At 33.0% G+C, this 20739-nt stretch overlaps 3 protein-coding genes across 3 annotated transcripts; 1 reads left to right on the forward strand and 2 right to left on the reverse strand.

Moving 5' to 3' along the window:
• or40a1 (odorant receptor, family 40, subfamily A, member 1) lies at positions 1–996 on the reverse strand. The gene is given in 3 exon segments (XM_056474121.1): positions 1–147; positions 149–216; positions 219–996. Coding segments are annotated over 3 exon segments (993 nt in total).
• Positions 997–11588: 10592 nt separating this feature from the next.
• LOC130242248 (olfactory receptor 52E4-like) lies at positions 11589–12533 on the reverse strand. The gene has a single exon (XM_056474291.1). The coding sequence runs from the start codon at positions 12531–12533 to the stop codon at positions 11589–11591; it is 945 nt and encodes a 314-aa protein (XP_056330266.1).
• Positions 12534–16558: 4025 nt separating this feature from the next.
• or71as1 (odorant receptor, family 71, subfamily AS, member 1) lies at positions 16559–17497 on the forward strand. The gene has a single exon (XM_056474538.1). The coding sequence runs from the start codon at positions 16559–16561 to the stop codon at positions 17495–17497; it is 939 nt and encodes a 312-aa protein (XP_056330513.1).
• Positions 17498–20739: the final 3242 nt, after the last annotated feature.

Genomic DNA, 20739 nt, shown 5'->3' on the forward strand with positions numbered 1-20739 from the left:
TTATTGTTGTAAAGCATTGATCTCATTTTTAATGATCTGTTGTGCCACTTTTGATTTTCTAAAAAGTTTGACCATCCTGTCTTTGAGTTCATCAGTCTTTAAGCTGTAGATGATGGGGTTCAACATTGCTGGAACGGTAACAGAAACAGTCAGTATTGCTGTTAAAAGATCAACATTCTGAACTAATCGCAAGTTCCCTAGTACATATGCTATAATGACTGGCATGTAATACAGCATGACCAGCATCATGTGAGTGAGACAGGTGTGCAAGGCCTTCCAGCGCTGGGTTACAGAGGCAATCCTCATCACAGCAATCACTACAATCACATATGTGAAAACAATAAAAACCAAAGGGCCCAGCAAGACTATCATCGTCTTAGCTGTTCCTAGTTGTCGGTTATAAGACGTGTCTGTACAAGCCAGCCTGTAGACTGGGCTATGTTCACAACAACAGCTCTGTACTGCTCTGGAGCTACAGTAAGGAAGCCTAGAGGCAAAAATGACTGGGAAAATATCCAGCAGAGTAACTAGAATCCAGATCGTGGCTATGATGAGCAGCATCCTCAGGTTGGTGTTTATGGTAGAGTAACGCAGAGGCCAGCAGATGGCAATCAGACGATCATACGCCAGAAGAGCAAGAGAGAAAGACTCCATGTCACCAAAAAAATGCATGAAGAACATTTGAGAAAAACAGGCACCAAATGAAATATAGTTCTGATTGAACGCAAAAACAGGCACCATTTGAGGAATAATAACACTATTGATTGAAATGTCGACGACGGCTAGATTACACACAGCAAGATACTTGGGGTTCTGTAAGCTGGAGTTCATGAGGACGACAGAGAGCAGAACAAGATTACCCAGCAAGGTGATGATGTAGATGATCGCCAAGCCCAAAATGAGGTAGTTTTTGGTTGGCAAAGTTTGGAAGGCAGTCAGATAAAATCCTTCATTGAAAGAAGTCGTTCCATTGCTGAATGTGACTGACAAGTTCATTTGAACTCCGGTAAAATCTGAAATAAATACACTGTTAATGCATTTACAACTACAGTGTGAGGTAAGAAATGATATTAAAAGCCATAATGTAATTTTGTAGATACAATTAATATTGATAAAAAAAAATACAGCAAATTATGTATCAATTAACATGGAAGCATACAGACTAACATCACATTTATACAATCATAAACCAAAATATAAGTACAGTAACAGAAAAACTTTGACAAATACATTTGAACATAGTTTTCAGTTTAATAAACAAATGCAAAGATACACACCAACTGCTCTGTAGATCTTCCTTTGGTTTGAAATCTTGTAGTGTTACTAGAAAGGGGCTTTATAAAGGGCTGTTAAACTAATGAACTGGTCTAATGGGTTTAATTAACCAGTGTGTCCAAACAAAGAAATAATTACCTTGACTTGAAGTCTTGTTAGTTTACAAAAAGCATTTCTCAAGAGTATTTAATTACCATTGTAATTATGTCCATAATTGTTGGTGTGAAAGTGTTTTGACAAATTTGCCCCACAGAGGCAAGCAAGATCAAAACAATGTATCCTGCTCTTTAGGTGGGCTTTCATCATTTTTTTGTGAAGTTTCATGTGTCATTAGTGTCTGTTTGTCATGGCAGAAAAAATGTAAACACAGCCCACCAAAAATATATATCAATAATTCAGATTTTAAATAGACATTCACCATACAAAGTAATTCACATTCACTGGTGCAATGACTATCAATTTGACCTTACCTGTTTTATTTAGAAGATTAATCAGACTTATATCACTGCGTTGTGCATTGCACCTTTCCACATTTATAACTGGTATATTTGTAACAGGGGTGTCCAAACCTGCTACCCACTATCCACCTGATCTTATGTGATCTTACGTGTTAAAAAAATTTTAATATTGAGAAAATTGTCTTTAAAGTTGAGATTTAATACACTTATTTTGGGAAATTTACAAAATGTATTCATGCAACATGCTATTTAATTACTATTCTAACAGTTTTGCCATAAATAAAATCTGATTTTGACCCATACAATGTATTTTTGGCTATTACCAAACATATACCAGTGCAACTTAAGGTTGGATTTGTGCCCCAGGGTCACATTTATTATATTATTTATAGCACTTTGTTAATGAATGCTACTGCACACACACACGCACACACGCACACACACACACACACACACACACACACACACACACACACACACACACACACACACACACACACACACACACACAAAATGTCTTTGTATATCTTTAGAGTGGCAGACATATTTTAATCCCCACACAAGCGCTCATCAATGCAGGCCTGAATTGTTGTAGTCATCTTAAGTTGTTGTTGTTGCTGCTGCTGTTGCCGCTCCATTTTTTTCTGGCTGTTAATCTTGGCTGAGTTCAGTACTGACACCTTGTGGACCAGAAAAATAATCCATGAATAATTGGTGCTGTGCAAACTGCAAATCTGAGGACATTCGCATCATGCATGCTGTATGAGACCCTAGTGTAGCGGTACAGTATGTGAAAAGTAAATTTTGTGGTTAATACAAGGCAGTGCTTATCAAATATAAAATGTGTGCTTGCAATCCTTGGTTAGCTGAGGAGGATCTTGCTTCACATTTCATGCTTATAATTTAACCAAGTTTAACTAATTAAACTTGTTAATTATTTAACTAATTAAGAATATTCATATGTAGCCTACTGATATTTCAAACTACTCAGTCTAAACCCTTTAATGACCTTATTTGATATTTGCTTTATATCATATTTACACAGGACACATGATGCGACAAGACGTCAAAAGAATCCATCTTTCTGATTTTTCAGAGAATGTGTCTACAGTAAATGCAACACCATACCAGCAACACATCTCTGACAGTAGCCTCAACAGATGTCCCAGTTTATTTCTGACATACTACTTAATGATATTTATGACATGAAGGTCCAGTGGATTAGCTCGTCCAAAAAAGATTCCATTTTCATTAGTCAAAATCATTAAAGAACCTTTATTTTAAGAGTGAAGGAGAATTAAATGTATTCAAAATGCCTCCATTTGCCACAGTCTATAAAGTACTTAATAAATGATACACTACACAACCCATAATGTTTCTGTGGCTGTCCAAATCCTGTGCCTGAATATGAAGTCAGTTGTATTTAACAATAACATTATAATTGCTTAATGTTTTAGTGTGCTTGGAACCTTTTTTAAGTTTGAGACATTTTATTTTACGGGGTGAAAATCATTGTTTAGAAAGACAAGCAGCCGTGTAAAGCCTTACCATGGTCACGTATACCTCTGAATGCCACATTCGACTTATGAAGATAAAATAAATTTTTAATTAGACTGTGTAACTAGTTCTGTATCTAAACATCGAATAAAGATATCATGTGAGGGGAGTTTGGTTACTTTATGTCATGTCATATCATACTGCTTTATTATCTATTAGATTTGAAAATTAATTTCTTTGTTTGTCAGTCTTCCAGTTACATGCTTTATCAAACCTTACGTGTGACAAAAGCAAACGTGTGATCTGATCTGACATTGGAAATCAAAGGCAGTTGAGGATTTTGTGTGTCTCTGCCATCTAGTGGGTAAGGGTGGGAATGCATGTTCATGATTATTTAGGAAAAGGTTTAGTACATTGAGAAGAGACAAGCACAAGATCATTTTAACATAGCTTTTAAGTAGTAATAAACTTGATGTTAAAGACCTAATCTAGTAGCAAATTTATTGAAAATAGGCAATTACATATTAATAAACTTCGTCTTAAATATTTAATCTTTGCCCGGTTTAACAGACGAAGCTTAAACCTAGTCTAAAACACATTTTAATGAAATGCAATTATACATTAATGTCTTTGACTGGCATATTATGCATGTTGCTAATATTTTTCCTGAGACGTGTTTATAAGAGGTATGTCCTAATTAAATGAATACTAGTTTAATATAAACTCTGGACCTTGCATCTCTATAGACAAAAAAAATCTAGACACCAATTAAAGAATAAGTCAAAGGAAGGAACAGGGAAGGAGACTGAAGGGAATCAAAAGGTTTGTGTTTTGGGTATTACATTAAGCCAGTAATTGTTCCCTCCATTTGTCATGTTTTAGTTTTAATATTTGTATTTTTATTATATTATTTACTCATTGATTTTATTGTTTATGCATCAATCATTGTATTGTATAATGCTAATTGTTTTGTTGTTTTTTTAATGAGTGTATATATATATTACTCATTAAATATATAATATATAAATATATAATAAATATAATATATAATCTTTAATCTGTTTGCTAAAATAAGAGAATATGTTTTAAACACTCTAAGGACACAAAGTAGGAATCACTGCTCCCTTTATTAAATATTTTAATTCTTCATTTTTGAAGCTGGTAGTTGACAAAAATGGTGCTGTTTTAAAATGTCCAAATCATTCAAACAGTTATTAAGTAGAAGAAATGTGGCAAATCTTTAGGCTTTATTTTTCCGTTCAATACATGACTGTATTTAATAAACAATAAAACTATTATGGCCTAAAACTATTCTGCTTAGGGCCCCCGAATGTTCAGGGCCGGACCTGCATGTATATAATGTATTTTACAATAAAAAGCAGACATTTTGTTTAGTTAAACATGCATCCAAAATGTAATAAACATTTGTTTGTATGAACTGTATCACTGCATGAACATAGGGAAAACACAGGAAATGTAAAACGTGGCTAAATGTCTTTTAAAATACATGAATGAGTTTGTTTAGGCAGTTTACATTTTCGGTTTGTTTAAAATCTCATATTCATACATATTCCTCATATATTTATACAATCATACGAAGAGCATCATTTCAATATAACAGAAAAACATGTTAAACACAAACCAATACTAACTGATTTCTCTTGAACTTTTTTGGATTGAATTCGGGCCATGCAAAAGAAAGAGGGATTTTTAAAGGGTAGCTGAAATAATGACCCGGGTCTAATGCATCTAGTTACAGTACCGATGTTGTGCAAACAAAAATATAATTGCCTTGAATGAAGACTTGTTATGCAAGATAAAAGTTTCTCATGAGCATTTAATTAGTTCGATTATTTGTTGACAGGCCTGCATTTTAGTAGTGAAACCAAGCATAGTAAATATTATAATAACTACATATCTGTATAGTAAAAATCCTGGGAATTAAAAATAAAGAACCAAAGATGAAAACAAATCCATGGACAGGTTTGTTCTTCTTAAACACTTTTATCTGAGAAATGGAAGGACATGTGTATGACTATATAATGGTCAAGTCAGGTCAAGTTAATGTTTATTTACATTTACATTAATTTGCTGTACACACATCTAAAATAAAGGACAAATACAACTGACATAAGACTCTCATATGGTATTAAAAGTCAAAGAGTAAAAATGGGTTTTAAGACGAGATTTAAAAACAGAAAGGGTTGTGGCCTGCCTAACATGGAGAGGCAAATTATTCCAGAGTTTGGGGGCCACCTCTGCAAAGGCACGGTCTCCTCTGGTTTTTCACCTTGTGCATGGATCAGCACATCTAAGTGCCCTTGATGGAGTGTACAGTTGAATTAATGAAGACAAGTATCCTGGTGCTAGTCTACTTAGGCGTTTAAACAGCAACACTGGAATCTTAAAATGTATCCTAAACTGTATAGGAAGCCAGTGAAGAGAAGCCAGTATTTGTTTAATTCTGCACCATATGCAGATGAGTAAGGAAGGCATGGCTAATACCCACATAGAGGGCATTACAAAAATCTAGCCATGTCGAGATAAAAATATGTATAACCCTTTCAAAGTCGAGAAATAAAAACACTTTAATTTGGATAATTGCCTCAACTGGAAAAAAAAACAACTAGCTTTAATTATTGAATTAATCTGTTTATCCAGTTTGAAGTCACTATCCATGATAACACCTAGGTTTTTTACATTAGGCTTTATTATAGGATTTAACACACCAAGATCCAGACTATCCTCAGTTTCCCTGGATCCAAATACCACCACTTCTGTCTTTTCTTCATTCCACATTAAAAAATTTAGTGCCAACCAAGATTTAATGTCCTTAAGACAGTCAACCATGGTGTTATGGACCCAGCATCTTTCCGTTTTAAGGGCAAATAAATCTGTGCATCATCTGCATAAAAATTAAATGAAATCCCATACTTTTTACAAATAGACCCTAAATAGGCCCTTTTAAAGGCCTTGTGTGATCAAAATGTCAACTTGTCAACATTGTCAACAATAACTAAATAAGCACCAGTAACTGTTATGTTTATAAGGTCTCATGTCAAATGACTGCCAAAAACATTCATACAGATCATGCAAAATCATATTTATATATCAAGATTAAAACAGGCCTTTATCTTAATACTTTATTTAAGAATAAAAGTTAACATTTTCCCATAATCAAATCAAATTTAACACCAAATAACAATATTAGCATAAATGTTAAGAAACTTCAGCACTTTATGCATGTCCCTAAGAGACTCATTATTTTGTTTTGACAAATCTACATCTATGGTTCTCCATAGAGAGCAAAGAAACAAACACGACTAATGAAACAAAACACATTCATTAATCTAATGACTGATTACAGTTGCAAAAGACTGACATATGGGAATAACATCTAACAGGTCTCAAGGTAGATGAGCGCATGATGACACAGTATTTGGACAGCCAATTGGAGCGGAGTTTACCATGACACAATTCTGTTTTGACCAATAGACTCCAAGTTGGTATAATATATTTGAGATGTTGGAGAAGCTTATAGCAAGCATCTGGAAACATGGCATGCCCGATGTGTCTTAAACATCTGTCCATGTGAATGTGTGTGTGTGTACATAATAATCCTTCATAATTGTGTCATATTATATTATATTATATTATATTATATTATATTATATTATATTATATTATATTATATTATATTATATTATATTATATTATATTTTATATATTGTATTATGTAGCACGATATACTGAATTAAATTATATTATATTACAATTTTTTATATAAAAACATAAGCATATGTGGACTCAACCTTAATTAATGAAACTAAGACCCGTCTGAAACCCCATATACAATTCCCTGTATAATATTTCAGTTTCTTCAAGTAACACTCATACAGTATGTTTATATCCACTATTCTGTTTATAGTAAAACATGTGAACTGAAACATAAAGTCATAATCTTCAAAGGACAACTGTGTATGCTTTTTTCATGTATGGGCACAAGCATAACCCACTAGAGCACATTAAATATTGTATTAATAAAAATCTGCAAATCACTTCTCACTATTGCCACATATCCTGTTCTTCTGTTTATCCCATATGCACTAATTTATACAGGATATGTTCATTGTTTTGTAAAATAAGTGATTCATTGAATACAAAATGTTTTCAATGCCAAGCACCAATTACCAAGCTGTTTAAGGTCTTACGTGCCTGTATGAAATGTAATTTGCCATAAACTCTCAGAAAAAAAGGCAGCACCCTTTGTACATTATTTACTATTATATGATACATATTATACCTTTAAAGCAACAATACCAATATATTTCCTATAAAATCCCCTTTTTAACATCATTGTGCCACAACACAAAAATCACAAGATACATAAAAAAAAAACATCACAATGAAGGCCATATTTTAATATACACAAATGTAAGGTGAGGGTGACCTACAGTACAACATTTTCAGCAGAGTAGAAAAGTGTCCCAGCCTGAACCCTGCCATCTTTTGATTTTGAGTCTGCACAGTGGAGATAAACTCCCAGACTTACTTACAACAAATGGAAACATACATGGCAAAGCATGCGCACATACATCATCATATCAGCAGCAATATTAGGGGGGTATATATATATATATATATATATATATATATATATATATATATATATATATATATATATATATATATACATGAAGAGTTCAGATGCAAAACCCTCTAAATCCATCAGACCTCTTTTCTTGTAAATGAGCATTTTCTATCAGGCTCTTATAATTAGGTTCATTTTATATGTAATGTTAAGGTTATTAGCTGGTAAATAAAACAGCTTTCTTTCAAAAATGTCACTTTAGACAATTCTTTGTATTTTAACAAGGTAGATTTTCTTTTGCGTCAAATCGGAACAAGACAGTGTATTAAGTTGAAAATCACTAAAGATGCAATTACAAATTATTTTACCAAACATAAAACACATACACAAACCACCTAAAATGAAATATACATCTGTCAAGTAATTGGCGGTTCATTCCACTGGGGTAAACTAGGGAAAAAGCAGAAGGAACATTAATAAATGAAATCTGTCAAGTAAGTGCATTAATCAATGACATTAAAACTGACATTAATTAAATCTTAACTGTCTGTTGTCATTTCTGATATTTGAGGTTTAGATTTAATGTAAATAGAGCAATGTAAACATTGCAAACATTGTATGCTAAGATTGGTAGATTCAAATAATGTAGTGTAAAACATTGTGAAACATCAATATCTGTGCATTGTCCATGAATAAAAAAATGTATGGTATTATGTATAGGTATTATGAAGTATTACAAATAATGTAAAGTTTTATACGTTATATTTATCCTTGAAAAAATAGCTTAAATTAGCAAATAAAACACAAGCTAGGCCTACTGGGCAATAAGGGGATGTCTCTCAGACAATTTTAGAAGCTTTCATTCATTCATTTTCACCATACTCAAGGTCTTGGTCTCTTGTTTATCCTAATAGCATCCACGTGGGATAAAAGAACGGCATCTTAACTCTGTATTTCATGAAACGGTGTTGCCGTTTAATGTATAAATCGAGCTCATTCAAAGTAGCGTTGCTTGCGTTGCATGTTGCACTTTCGACTGTACATTGTGTTTTCTTTTTTTATAATGAGTTTTGAGGTAAGGGACATTTTCATTTGCCATTCACTGACAGTCTGACAGACTCATCCAGTTCATCAAACTCCATCTTTTAAAATCGAAATCGAAAGCGGAATATGTCTCCTCATAAAGCGGGCGTATCAGCATGCTGCTACATTGAAAACATATCATTCCATTCGCACCTTCTGATTTGTTCTCGTGATATAGCGGCTTTTGCTGTCAAAGGCAAGTGGCGTTTAGCGACTTTTGCAAACAAACTGTTATTTCTGAATGCGCTGACGCTGCGATTTAGATGATTTAAAGCAAACATATTTGTTAAACATGTACTACGTGCTAAAATATTCACTCAATTATCCATTATCTAATTTTTGGCATAAGTGGCGTTTAGCGGCTTTTGCATCTGAACTCTTCATAAATAAATAAATATATATATATATAAATATATAGTTGAAGTTTATTTTCAGCCCTGTTTATTTTTTTCCGCAGTTTCTGTTTAATGGTTTAATGAGAGAAGATTTTTTTAACACATTTCTAAACATAACTAGCTTAACTAGGCAGGTTAGGGTAATTAGGCAAGTTATTGTATAATGATGGTTTGTTCTGTAGACTATCGAAAAAAAATTGCTTAAAGGGGCTTTTGTTTAAAGTACAGTATCCCTTCACATATGCATTTGTCAACTCCTCATCCATGCCATTTTAGTAGTAGTAGAATATTAGTCTATAGATATTTGTCTGTTTGTATATATACTAACACTATTTTGAAGGCCATGTTAAGATTCCACTAAGCTTGGCCCTAACCTAAATACTAATTGACTTACAGTCAACAGCTTGCCTAAAAGGGACCAGAAAAATAAAGTGTTGCCAACATCTCTATAACTCTGAGGCAATGATTTAATAAATGAATGGATGGAATGAAAAAAATAAATATCTTATTATAAGATACTGATTTACTCTTACAGTATACATCTAATTTTCTATCATTCTTGCTGTTCAAATCTAATTATGTGTGTATGTATGGTTTGCGTAATCAGATTTATTTCTTCATCTGATTTAAAATTGTCATTTCAGGTTTGTAATTCTTATTTAAAATTTCATAGCATTGACAACGCTTGTTAAATCAATGCAGAGGTGTTTAGGAAAAATACAACATAGTTTTTTTTTTCTTTGGAAACTTAATTCTTATGAATGTCCTTCCTTAAAAAATTATTTTTAATTGACACTGTAACTATTTATTTATTTTATTTGATTTATAATTTTTAAACAGGAAAGGATTCATAGATAATCAGGCCTGACTCAGCATGAATTCTGTTTTTCAGCAGGTTCCTGCTCTGCAGAACATAAAAACATACAGACACCCTTAACATCTCATCCATCAACACATGAGAACAGTACAAACAATCACCAAACATACAAAATAAAGAGAGACAGGCTACTATCTCAGTGACTACAGCAGTAGTTGACCATCAGATGAAGAGCTTGGGCTTTTTTAGTCTTTCTCGGTGTTGGTATTGTTTTTAGATGTTGTGGGATCTCATTCCAGGCTTTTGTGAATACATAAAAGAAAGATCTCTGTATATAACAGTTTTTAAAAGCCGGTAATAGCAAACATTTATTTGTTGCAGATCTGGTGGAACAATCAGTCCTTGCATTAAGTTTTGGCACCAAAGGCTGGGGCTGCTAAAATATCAAATTTGACAAACAGCTTTTGTTTCATCTAGACATTTTGAGCATGCTCACAATATGTAAGGTGAGAGTCCCGACTTATTCCCAAATATTGATATGTAGATACAATGGAAAGGTTTTAATTTAAGAAAGTGATTGGATATGGATCATTTTCACTTAGGTGAGTAAAAGTGCATACTGTACATTCTGTTTGCTTAATGTTAATAGTCAAATGATTGTCTTGCAGCCATTGATGTACTGTAACTACTGAAAATCTGTAGTTAATTTATTGTTAATTGTGTATGTATTTGATCCAGACACAAAAAGTGCAGTATCATCAGTGTACAATAAAGCATCTGAACGTTTAATTACCTGAGGAAGGTCATTGATGTACATCAGGAAAAGTAAAGGTCTCAAAATACTCCCCTTTAAAACCCTCATAGAACAACCTAATGCCTGCGATGTTGTTGTACCAATTTTAACATGAGATGCATTGTAATTTCATTATAGGTAACATATAAATTACATTAAAATACTAATTAAACCTCTTTCTAACAATAAATTTACGTAAAAAAAAAAGTTTCTTTGGATTAATCCATGGTCAGCAAGATCAACATTGACATAGTGAAATCAATACAATTAGCTTTAAAAACTATTTTATTTTAAACAATAAAGGCTGGTCACATTCAAATTTACAGAAAAACATGTCATGAGAGAGAATCAAAAATGGATATATATATATATATATATATATATATATATATATATATATATATATATATATATATATATATATATATATATATATATATATATATATATATGTAAATATATATATATATATTAATTAATAAATTTAGCATTAATATATAAGTTAGATATATTAGAATCTGTACAAGAATGTTTACAACTTCTGAAATGGCTTATAAATGTGTGTTAAATAGAAAAAATATATAATAATGTCACATGAATGAATGCATACATACATCTTATCAACTTTTGTAGAAATTAAACGTACTGTTTATTTCATTTTCTCTCATGTATTAGTTTTTCATGACACAAAAACTTTTCTGTGGAAAAATTTAATCCCTTTAACTCTAATTTCTTTGGTCCTCAGTCCATATATAACAGGATTCATCGTCGGCGGCAGTATCATAGCAGCGACTGCAATGAATTTCCTCAGGTGAACAGAAATATCTTTGATCCTATATGAGATTATTGTGAAAAGACCCAAACATTCGAACAAGGCAAAAACAACCAGATGTGTGCCACACGTCTGCAGAGCTTTGCTCCTCGTGTCGGAGCGTTTGTTACGGAAACATGCTATAAGAATACGCAGATATGAGTACAGGATTAAACCCACTGTAAACACTTGACACACAGCTGTCATTAACAGTCCGTAAATATTATTAATAGTCGTATCTGCGCAAACTAGCTGAAGCAAAGAGGGATTGTCGCAGTATGGATGGTTGAGGAAAGACCTACAGCGAGGCAGGCGGAGGAGAAGAATGAAAAGCACAGCCATTAGTGTCAAATTAGAGAGCCAAACCAAAGAGATGATCTTGGCGAGGTGGATATTGGTCATAATTGTACTGTATCTCATTGGCTGGCATATGGCAACATATCTATCATATGCCATGGCAGTCAAGATAAAGACAGCAGATACTGCATATACATGTATAAAGAAAGCCTGAGTAATGCAGACGGAGAGCGACATAGTCCTGGTGTCAAACAGAAGCTCCCGCATGACATGAGGGAATAAACATGTGGAACCTATGAGGTCATTAATGGGCAAATTTAACAGAAGAATGTGCATGGGTTCATGAAGGGCCTTATTGGTTATGATGGTGAACAGGAGGAAGGAGTTGCACAACAGTATGATTATATAATTCACAATGGCAAAGACAAATGCAATAATGGCGTTCTCAGGAGACAAATCGAAGCCCTGAAGAGACAGATCAGATGACACATTGTAGACGCTGGCTGTCGAAGACATGATATTATCCTAAAAACAGAAGAAAAAAAAAAGAGCATATTTAGCAAATATATAGTATAGCTCAATCAAGTAATGCGCAATATTTAAAATAGTCCTACTTACCCCGGATTTGATACATTTAGATGTCCTTTGCTCCTCTACATAAGGTGCAGTGAGAATTATGAGCAGTCAATTACAAAGCAGATATAACTGTTTGACCAAGCCTATAGTTTGGACTGTGACTATGGGCCTTCGTCTATTTCTCGAGCCTTATATACTGTTATAAGTCTGTGTGGATTATTAACCTCATGAGGAAAGAACTCACAATGGCAATGCGATTGTCAACGTCATAAGCTTTTAATTTGACTGTTGACATGGAACACTATTGCTTTTAGGGATCGTCGCCTTGGAATTATAAGGTTCTATCTGCGTTCTAAATGATTTTGAGATGATGAGCTTCAATGTTTTTGCATTCCATATAGCAAACAATATGCGTGTAACAGTTCTCTTTCATACATTAACATGACAGAGACACTAATGTACTTTAACTGTAGATTATCAAAATTCTCTTCAATTTGCAAATTGGGGTAAAAAAAAAAAAAAAACAAAAAAACAGGGCACATGCAGATAGAAGCTTCTAATCCTAAAGGAATTTTCCACTTTTGATCTGGCAGATCATTAATTGAAGCATTACTTTTCAAGAAATACAATCAGTGTTCTTATTAATTTGATTTAAAAAACATAAAAAAATGGTGTTGTAACAAGATGTTATTTGAGAAAGTTACATTTTTGCTTTCTATAAGATTTATTTAATGTTTTGGGATGAATATTTTTTCTTGTTCAAATTAAGCATACAAGGCTGTGCTAAATATTTTGTCCAGTGCAGATGTTACTTTGTTATTAATATGGTAATCTTTAATGAATTAGATGCTTTGTATGAATTATTGAATTATATGCCCCATGAATTAAATTAAGTATTTGCACTTCAAAGCTTAATATCAAATTTAAAGACATTAAAAGAAAACACACAATGAGCAAATGAGTTGTTTAACAAAGTTTATTAAACACTGAAAAATGTTTCACTGACTATATATATATATATACACACAAATAAAAATAGTTCACATTTAATTTCTTTTTTAAATAACTTTCTTTTTCAACAATGTAAACTTTAACATTTCATATCAATGTCAAAAAAATGCTTTTAAATCATCCCATTTGCACACATCTTTTCAGTTGCAGGTTTCTTCTCAATTGTGTGTGGTGCAGCATTATTTAGTCGACTCTGATTTTGTGTTTCTTTCTGGTCTTTCCTGCTGTCAACGGAGGAGTCCTGCGAAATGTCAAAGAAAGCTGATCCTGATTAGTCCTCATGTGTGCATACCAAATGCTGATTGGCTCATAGAAAGAACCTTATAGAGCTAGAGTTTGACCTTCTAGAAAAAATCTTTTTTGTTTGTTTTTTAAATTAAAAGTCTTAAAATGTAAACAACTTATAAAAATGTAAACAAAATGTAAAAAAACATCCCATAATGTAAATAAGTTGTCATTTAATAAGAATATGTGAATAACTCAATTTTGACAAAAATGTCAGAGAGAACCTTATAATTCTAGGGTGAAGAGATGTATTAAATCAATTGTGTTTTTATGAGGAGTTCTCTGTTATATGCTAGCATGAAGTGAACCTTTCACTCTTCACAATATTATTTTAAAGGTTACCTATGATGAAATTAATCTTTTTTAAGCTGTTTGGACAGAACTGTGTGTAGGTATAGTGAGTCCACAGTCATATTGGGGTGATAAAATAATAATAAGTCTCTTTTTTTATTTCCTGACGTTAAAATAGGATCCAAATCCCTCCCATTTTGAGGCTTATCTTAAATCTTGAAAAAGGGGCAAAATAGGTGCTCTTTAACGTGATGTAGGAGTGTGGTTTCCCCGCCCACAAAATTGATTGACAGGCACATATTAACATGTCTTAGTAGTATAATCATATCAACACTACAGGACCTGCGCAAAGCAACCGGGATCAAAAGATCTGTTGAGCTCTCTGTGATCATCAATCATCATCAAATGTGAGCAATAATGAGTTTTACAAGTTTAAAACATTTTTAAAACAGTGCATGTTTGTAATGATTTACTGCCTTTATCACGACAGCCGCATTTCAGTACAATTATAAAAGAAGACGCTTCAATTTCGGTTTGTGAGCGTTAAATCAGGTTTATTTTGTACATCAGCATAATGGATATCTATACAGCAGTGGATATTAACAAATATCCTGTCACATTTGCAGTGACACAAACGTTACGTGAGATCTGCTTCCTTCATGTCTGTCACTGTGCTGTTTATCTGATGCAGCTGAGGCGGAGATTCAGGCACACTCTGAACACATGGGAACAGTGGACAAAGAAAACTAGCATTAAAGGTGCAGGCAACAAAAACAGCTACATTGTGTTCAGAGCAGACAATTCCAATGTTCTGAATGGTATATAAATAATTCGATGGGTGTTTTGAGCTGAAATTTTACAGACACATTCTGGAGACACAAAAGACTTATCTTAAATCTTGAAAAAGGGGCAAAATAGGTGCCCTTTAATGTAACGTTTTCACATTTCTAGGTTTGTCATAAGTAAACTGTTCCTCTGTCCTGCGGCGTGCCTCAAGGTTCTGTGCTTAGCCCTCTGCTGTTTATTTTGTACTTTGGGTTCTCTTGATCTTATAATTAAGCTAATAATTAACAATATGCCTGGCTGTTAATACATTTCTGTTCTATATTTATGAAAGTGTTCTTACAAATACATTATATACAATACAGATGTTTCATAGTTTTGTAAAGTCGTCTTCACATCTGCTCCAGTACCAAATGAAAACATTTACAATCGCTTAAGGTAGAGTTAAGGTAACCATGTAACTTAACACTTTTATTTTATGACTCTGTTGGTGTCTATGCAGTCTACGCAATTGTGATGTCACATAGTGCATGCTCAAATGTTTTCATATCAATGTATATATAACACATTATACACATGGATATTTCAATCAGATTACACTGTTTTGTATACATGTAAACAGATCTGCAATCAGATTCAGTACATTCGAATTGGTTTGTGTAATATAGCCAATGATATTTGTTTCATTTGTCTTAAGAAAGCAGTAAAAATATATATATAAATACATGTAAAAATGGCTTAATAAAAGTAATTGTATTACTAAGTGGTTAAAACTTGCATTACTTGTAAGAACATGAATCATAATCATGCAAAAACACCAAACATTTGTTTGATAGCATAAGTAATGGTTATATATTTGACCTGAAGCATTAGAGTAAATGAAACATTCAATTACACTGCATTAAATTAAAAACAAGTAATTTGAAACATTTAATACATCCACTGATCTAGGGACTCACATCCAGCTTTATAACAAACATTTGCATTATTCACTTGCAAGTAAAGTTTTAAAATGTACTAGATATGCTAAAACTACTTGGCAGCAGAGGGCAATATTACTCAAAATTACTTTAGAACAGCCAGTGCCTGTAACTCTGTGTCTCAGGAGAAATACCAATCTGACTATACGCTGTACAGGCTCACTTAGATAAAACACAAAATGCGCATGCGAAATAAAATAACACACTGTCATGCTAAACACACCCTAAACAGAGAACATTTATAGATCAGATGACTCCAAACAAAGTGCTTTTCAACAGATGCACTCTTCATTAGACTGAATACTGGTGTTTCTTTCTATTTTACTTTAGCATTTAATTAGTTAAGTAACTCACAGGGACTAAAAGAAGTGATTTAAAGAAATGTGCTCTATTAATCTCCTAAAGTTTGAATTTTATGACAATATTCAATATTTAGAGAAAAAAAACATCTTATGCTGTAAAATATCCACTGCAAAATGAAATATATCTTCATATATTCAACTTCCAATTTAATATATACTATTAATAAGTGCTTTCTTATGCTAAAAATGTAAACTAACCGATATTCAAACCTTTTTAGCCAGGTTTACATTTTTTTTTGTGGCAACATCCACCATGTATCTAAATGGATCTGTTTTTCCTCTGTTGTTGACGTTGCAGTCTTTGGAGCTGCCTCAGATGAGCATTTATCCTGCATTCATATTTGGATTAACAACATACCTGTTTATCTTGTTATGCAATTTAACAATTGTCATCACCATTTGTTTGAACAGAAATCTTCATAAACCAATGTACATACTTCTGCTCAACATGCCTATCAATGACACAATGGCTGCCACAAACTTTTTTTCCCAGCTGTTGTACAGTATCTGGTCTCAGGACACATCGATATCCTATCCTGCCTGTTTGCTTCAAGGATTTATTGTACACCTTTATGGTGGTGCGTCTTATGTTATTCTTACTGCTATGGCATATGATAGGTATATCGCAATCTGCTGCCCACTAAGATATGGAGCTATTATGAACAGCAATAACTTGATGAAAATCATAACTGGGATGTGGGTTTTTAATTTCACTGTCATAACTGTACTTTTCTCTCTTCTTCTGCCTTACAAGATTTGCAGGACTCACATGACAGATCTTTTCTGCAATAATCCATCAATAATGAAACTCATGTGTGAAGACACGACAGTAAACAATATCATTGGATTGTTTACTCTAGTTTTGTATCACTCCATCGCTCTTTCTGTTGTGGCTTTCACATATATTCATATTTTAATCACTTGTGTTACTAATAAGCAGTCTGATGCGAAGATGAAGGCTCTTCAGACATGTGGGACTCATTTGGTCGTCTTTCTGTTCTTGGAGTTTAACACTCTTTTTCCACTCCTTGCACATCGATCTGAAAGCGTTCCAGCTTATCTCCGTAGAGTGTTTTCTATATCAGGTTTTGTCTTTCCTCCTATTATAAATCCACTTGTTTATGGGTTTAAAACTAAAGAGATCAGGCAGAAAATGCTGACCTGTTTCAAGAGGAAGGTAACCAGTCTCTGAATATTTTTATCTTCCTTGTTTACACATTATCCTCTACATTTTTGTGCAATGTGTTTTTTTTTCCTTGTTTTACGAATTATTCTCCATTTTATTGTGCGATGTGGTTTCAAATCTCACTAAACTGTAACAAATTCATAAACTAATGCTATGTAAATCCCTACTGTGTATTTTGCGTATTGTATTGTCATGCAATATGCAGGGTTCATACGGTCATGGAAAACCTGGAAAAGTCATGGAATTTTGACATGGAATTTTCCAGGCCTGGAAAAGATTTGGTAAAACAAAAACAAAACAAAGTTTTAGAAAAGACATGGAAATTAGTTTAACAAATATCTGTATACTTGAATTAGGGCTGAGCGATAATGGAAAAATCTGAAATTATGGTATTTTGTATTTCTGTGATATATATTGCGATGTGAATACAATTTCACCTGATGATTTAACAGGTTTCTTTGGATTTATTGGGGAGATTTTGTTGAGGAGTGAATTTCAAATAATATTTAACAAATACAAGCATGGATGACTAAAATATAGTAAAGATAAAAGTGAATTATAGTTTTCAGGTATTCATTATTCAGGTACATATACTGAATAATCAACACTGCAAAGTCTTCAGTGTATATTATTTAAACTTTATTAAAGTAACAAAAATTTTCTTGTAGCCGCATGTTTCAAAATATTGAAATTTTCACACAGTCACAGGCCTTAAAGGGACAGTTTACTCGAAGATTAAAATGTACTCAATATTTTCTCACATTTCACTTGTTTCAATACTATAGGAGTTATTAAATTATATTCTTTTTGTGTTCATTAAAAAAAGAAAAGTCATAAATGTTTAAAATAAGGAAAGGGTGTACTGAAAATTGTAATTTTTGGGTGAACTATCTCTTTAAAAATGCAAGCAGATGATAAACTTTTACTCCATTATGATTAAACTATAGTCCCAACATTGCATATTCTGTGGTGTGACTATTGCGGATGCAATATTGATGCGATATCGATGCTGAAACGATATATTTTGCAGCCCTAGCTAAAATATAGGTTACAGTATTTTGCTTTACTTCTTTTCTGTCCTTGGCCAAAAACTTGCTCTCACATTGTTAGTGCTGTGTAAGCATTATCAAAATCAATTTTACATAGATATACAAACAAATTTAAACTAAATAGATTGTTGCGTGTTCTATGATATGCTGTAATAAATTGGAACGTCTTTGTTTTTCTTATTATCTACCATGTCTATGTTACATGAAACATTACGTCATGAAAATGTTCTTGAAAGTTCTGGAAAAGTCATGGAATTTCAGTAGTAAAAATGTGTATGAACCCTGAATATGGATTGTTGCTTTACTTTTAACGTCACAGAGAATCCAAATTTCATTTTTTACTACTTTTCTTCTAGTCTGTAATGATAATTCTGTGTCCGTAAGAATGAAAGTAACTAAACAATAATGTACTAATGAGTTTATTTTATCTTAAAGTGCAGCTTTCATGCTGTTTTAAAGGTTTTTCCGTTTGTTTTGGAGTTAATCTATTAAAACAAATGGTTCTGAGAACTAAAAAGGGGTTTTCACAGTGATGCCATTGAAGGATCATTGTGAGAACTTCTTTTTTAATACTGGACAGTGTTTGAGAGTAAAACTGAGAAGATGAAGACCACAGGCTGTCATATACTGCACATTTGTTGTCGATCTACATTAATCAGTTACAAGAGTAAAACAGGAATTTCTGCAGAATTATTTATGCAGTTAACAAACCATCTTTATAGTAGAATGTATCTGTCAGAACCTGGGATTGAACTTTTCTTTCTCTCTCTCTTTTTTGACAGTGTATCTATTTTTTCTTTCTGACAGCTTTCCAATCTGTTCTCTCCAATTTGCTGTGTACCCTCACACAGCTGATTGCCTTTGAAAATCAGTAGTTTCACTTGTTTACTGCAACCTGTCTTTCATTCCTTCTGATTGCTGGTCCTATATCTGAGGGTGTACTTTCTGTGTTTCTCCTGTTGCCAGAGTGTTAGGTTTATTTCTGCTTTCTTGTCGGTCTGTTGCTTGTTTTACATCTGTGTTCTCTGTCCAGTTCTCTGGAGCCATTTCTGCTTTGCTGTTACCTTATACTACCAGGCCTGAACCAAAGACTTGCTTTATTTTGATTGGAATTTAGCCCACTCTTGATTTTCTTTTTCATGTGGTGCTGTTAATTTTTGTTGGAAATTATCCTATGTTCTGACACGTTTCCTGTAGTCCATTCCTCTGTAAATTTTAATTTTACTAAAATCCAAGACCTGCTCTGGATCTCCGCGAGTTTCTGAGTCTTTCTTTTGCTTAGTTGATTAAAAACGTATTTAACTGAACTCCTCTGCTTTTGGGTCCTTTATACAGACACTCATGACGGAAATTTTATTTACACATTTATCAACTTGATCTTTGACACTCTGCAGACCTTTTGTACTTGCTAACGTTTATGCTTCTATTCACACAGCATCATAAGACATTAATATTAGATTAGATTTAGGTCGCTAGCATCTAAGGACAATGTTATTTTGAGGTCCAATAATAACATGAAATGGCGTTGATATTTTGTTGTTTTTTAGGTTGTGTTGGAAAGCGTGTCAAATACTGACATGTATTCGTCAGGTATGGCAACCAAGTCCAACGTCTTATTAAAGTCTTATTGGTAACATCCACACAACATTAAGCTGTAACATCATTAGCCATTGATATTTTGTTGTTTTTAGGTTGCATTAGAAAGTAAACAAACTGCAACGTCTCTCTGATGTTGGACACTGACGTCGATCTGGCTTTGGGTTCTGATGTCAACCCGATTTTTATTTTCAAAATGCAACATCCCATGCAACAAAATGCAACATCCCATGACATTGGGATACAATATCAATCTGACATGTTGATGTTCTGTACCTGCTGGGTTACCTCAACACATTTAAATGCGTACTAATTAAGCATGCTTGTGTAAAACTGATAAAACATGTTGAATATATTACAATATTGTTATTGCACACTATACTTTTTAAAATGTATGCATTTGTACCAAAATGGTTTAAATGTACCTTAAAAGTACAAAGTAGGGCTTTTAAAAAGATTCATCATTTCTAAGAGTCCACTCTCTAGACTATTTTTACCGATGGGAGTTTCAGTTTCTGCACATTTATGTTTATGCATCTCTATGTAACCCCTTCGTTTCTACTCCACCAAAAATGGGCATAATAGGTGCCCTTTACTCAATTG

Source organism: Danio aesculapii, chromosome 15 (assembly GCF_903798145.1).
Source record: "Danio aesculapii chromosome 15, fDanAes4.1, whole genome shotgun sequence".
Taxonomy (NCBI): Eukaryota; Metazoa; Chordata; class Actinopteri; order Cypriniformes; family Danionidae; genus Danio; species Danio aesculapii.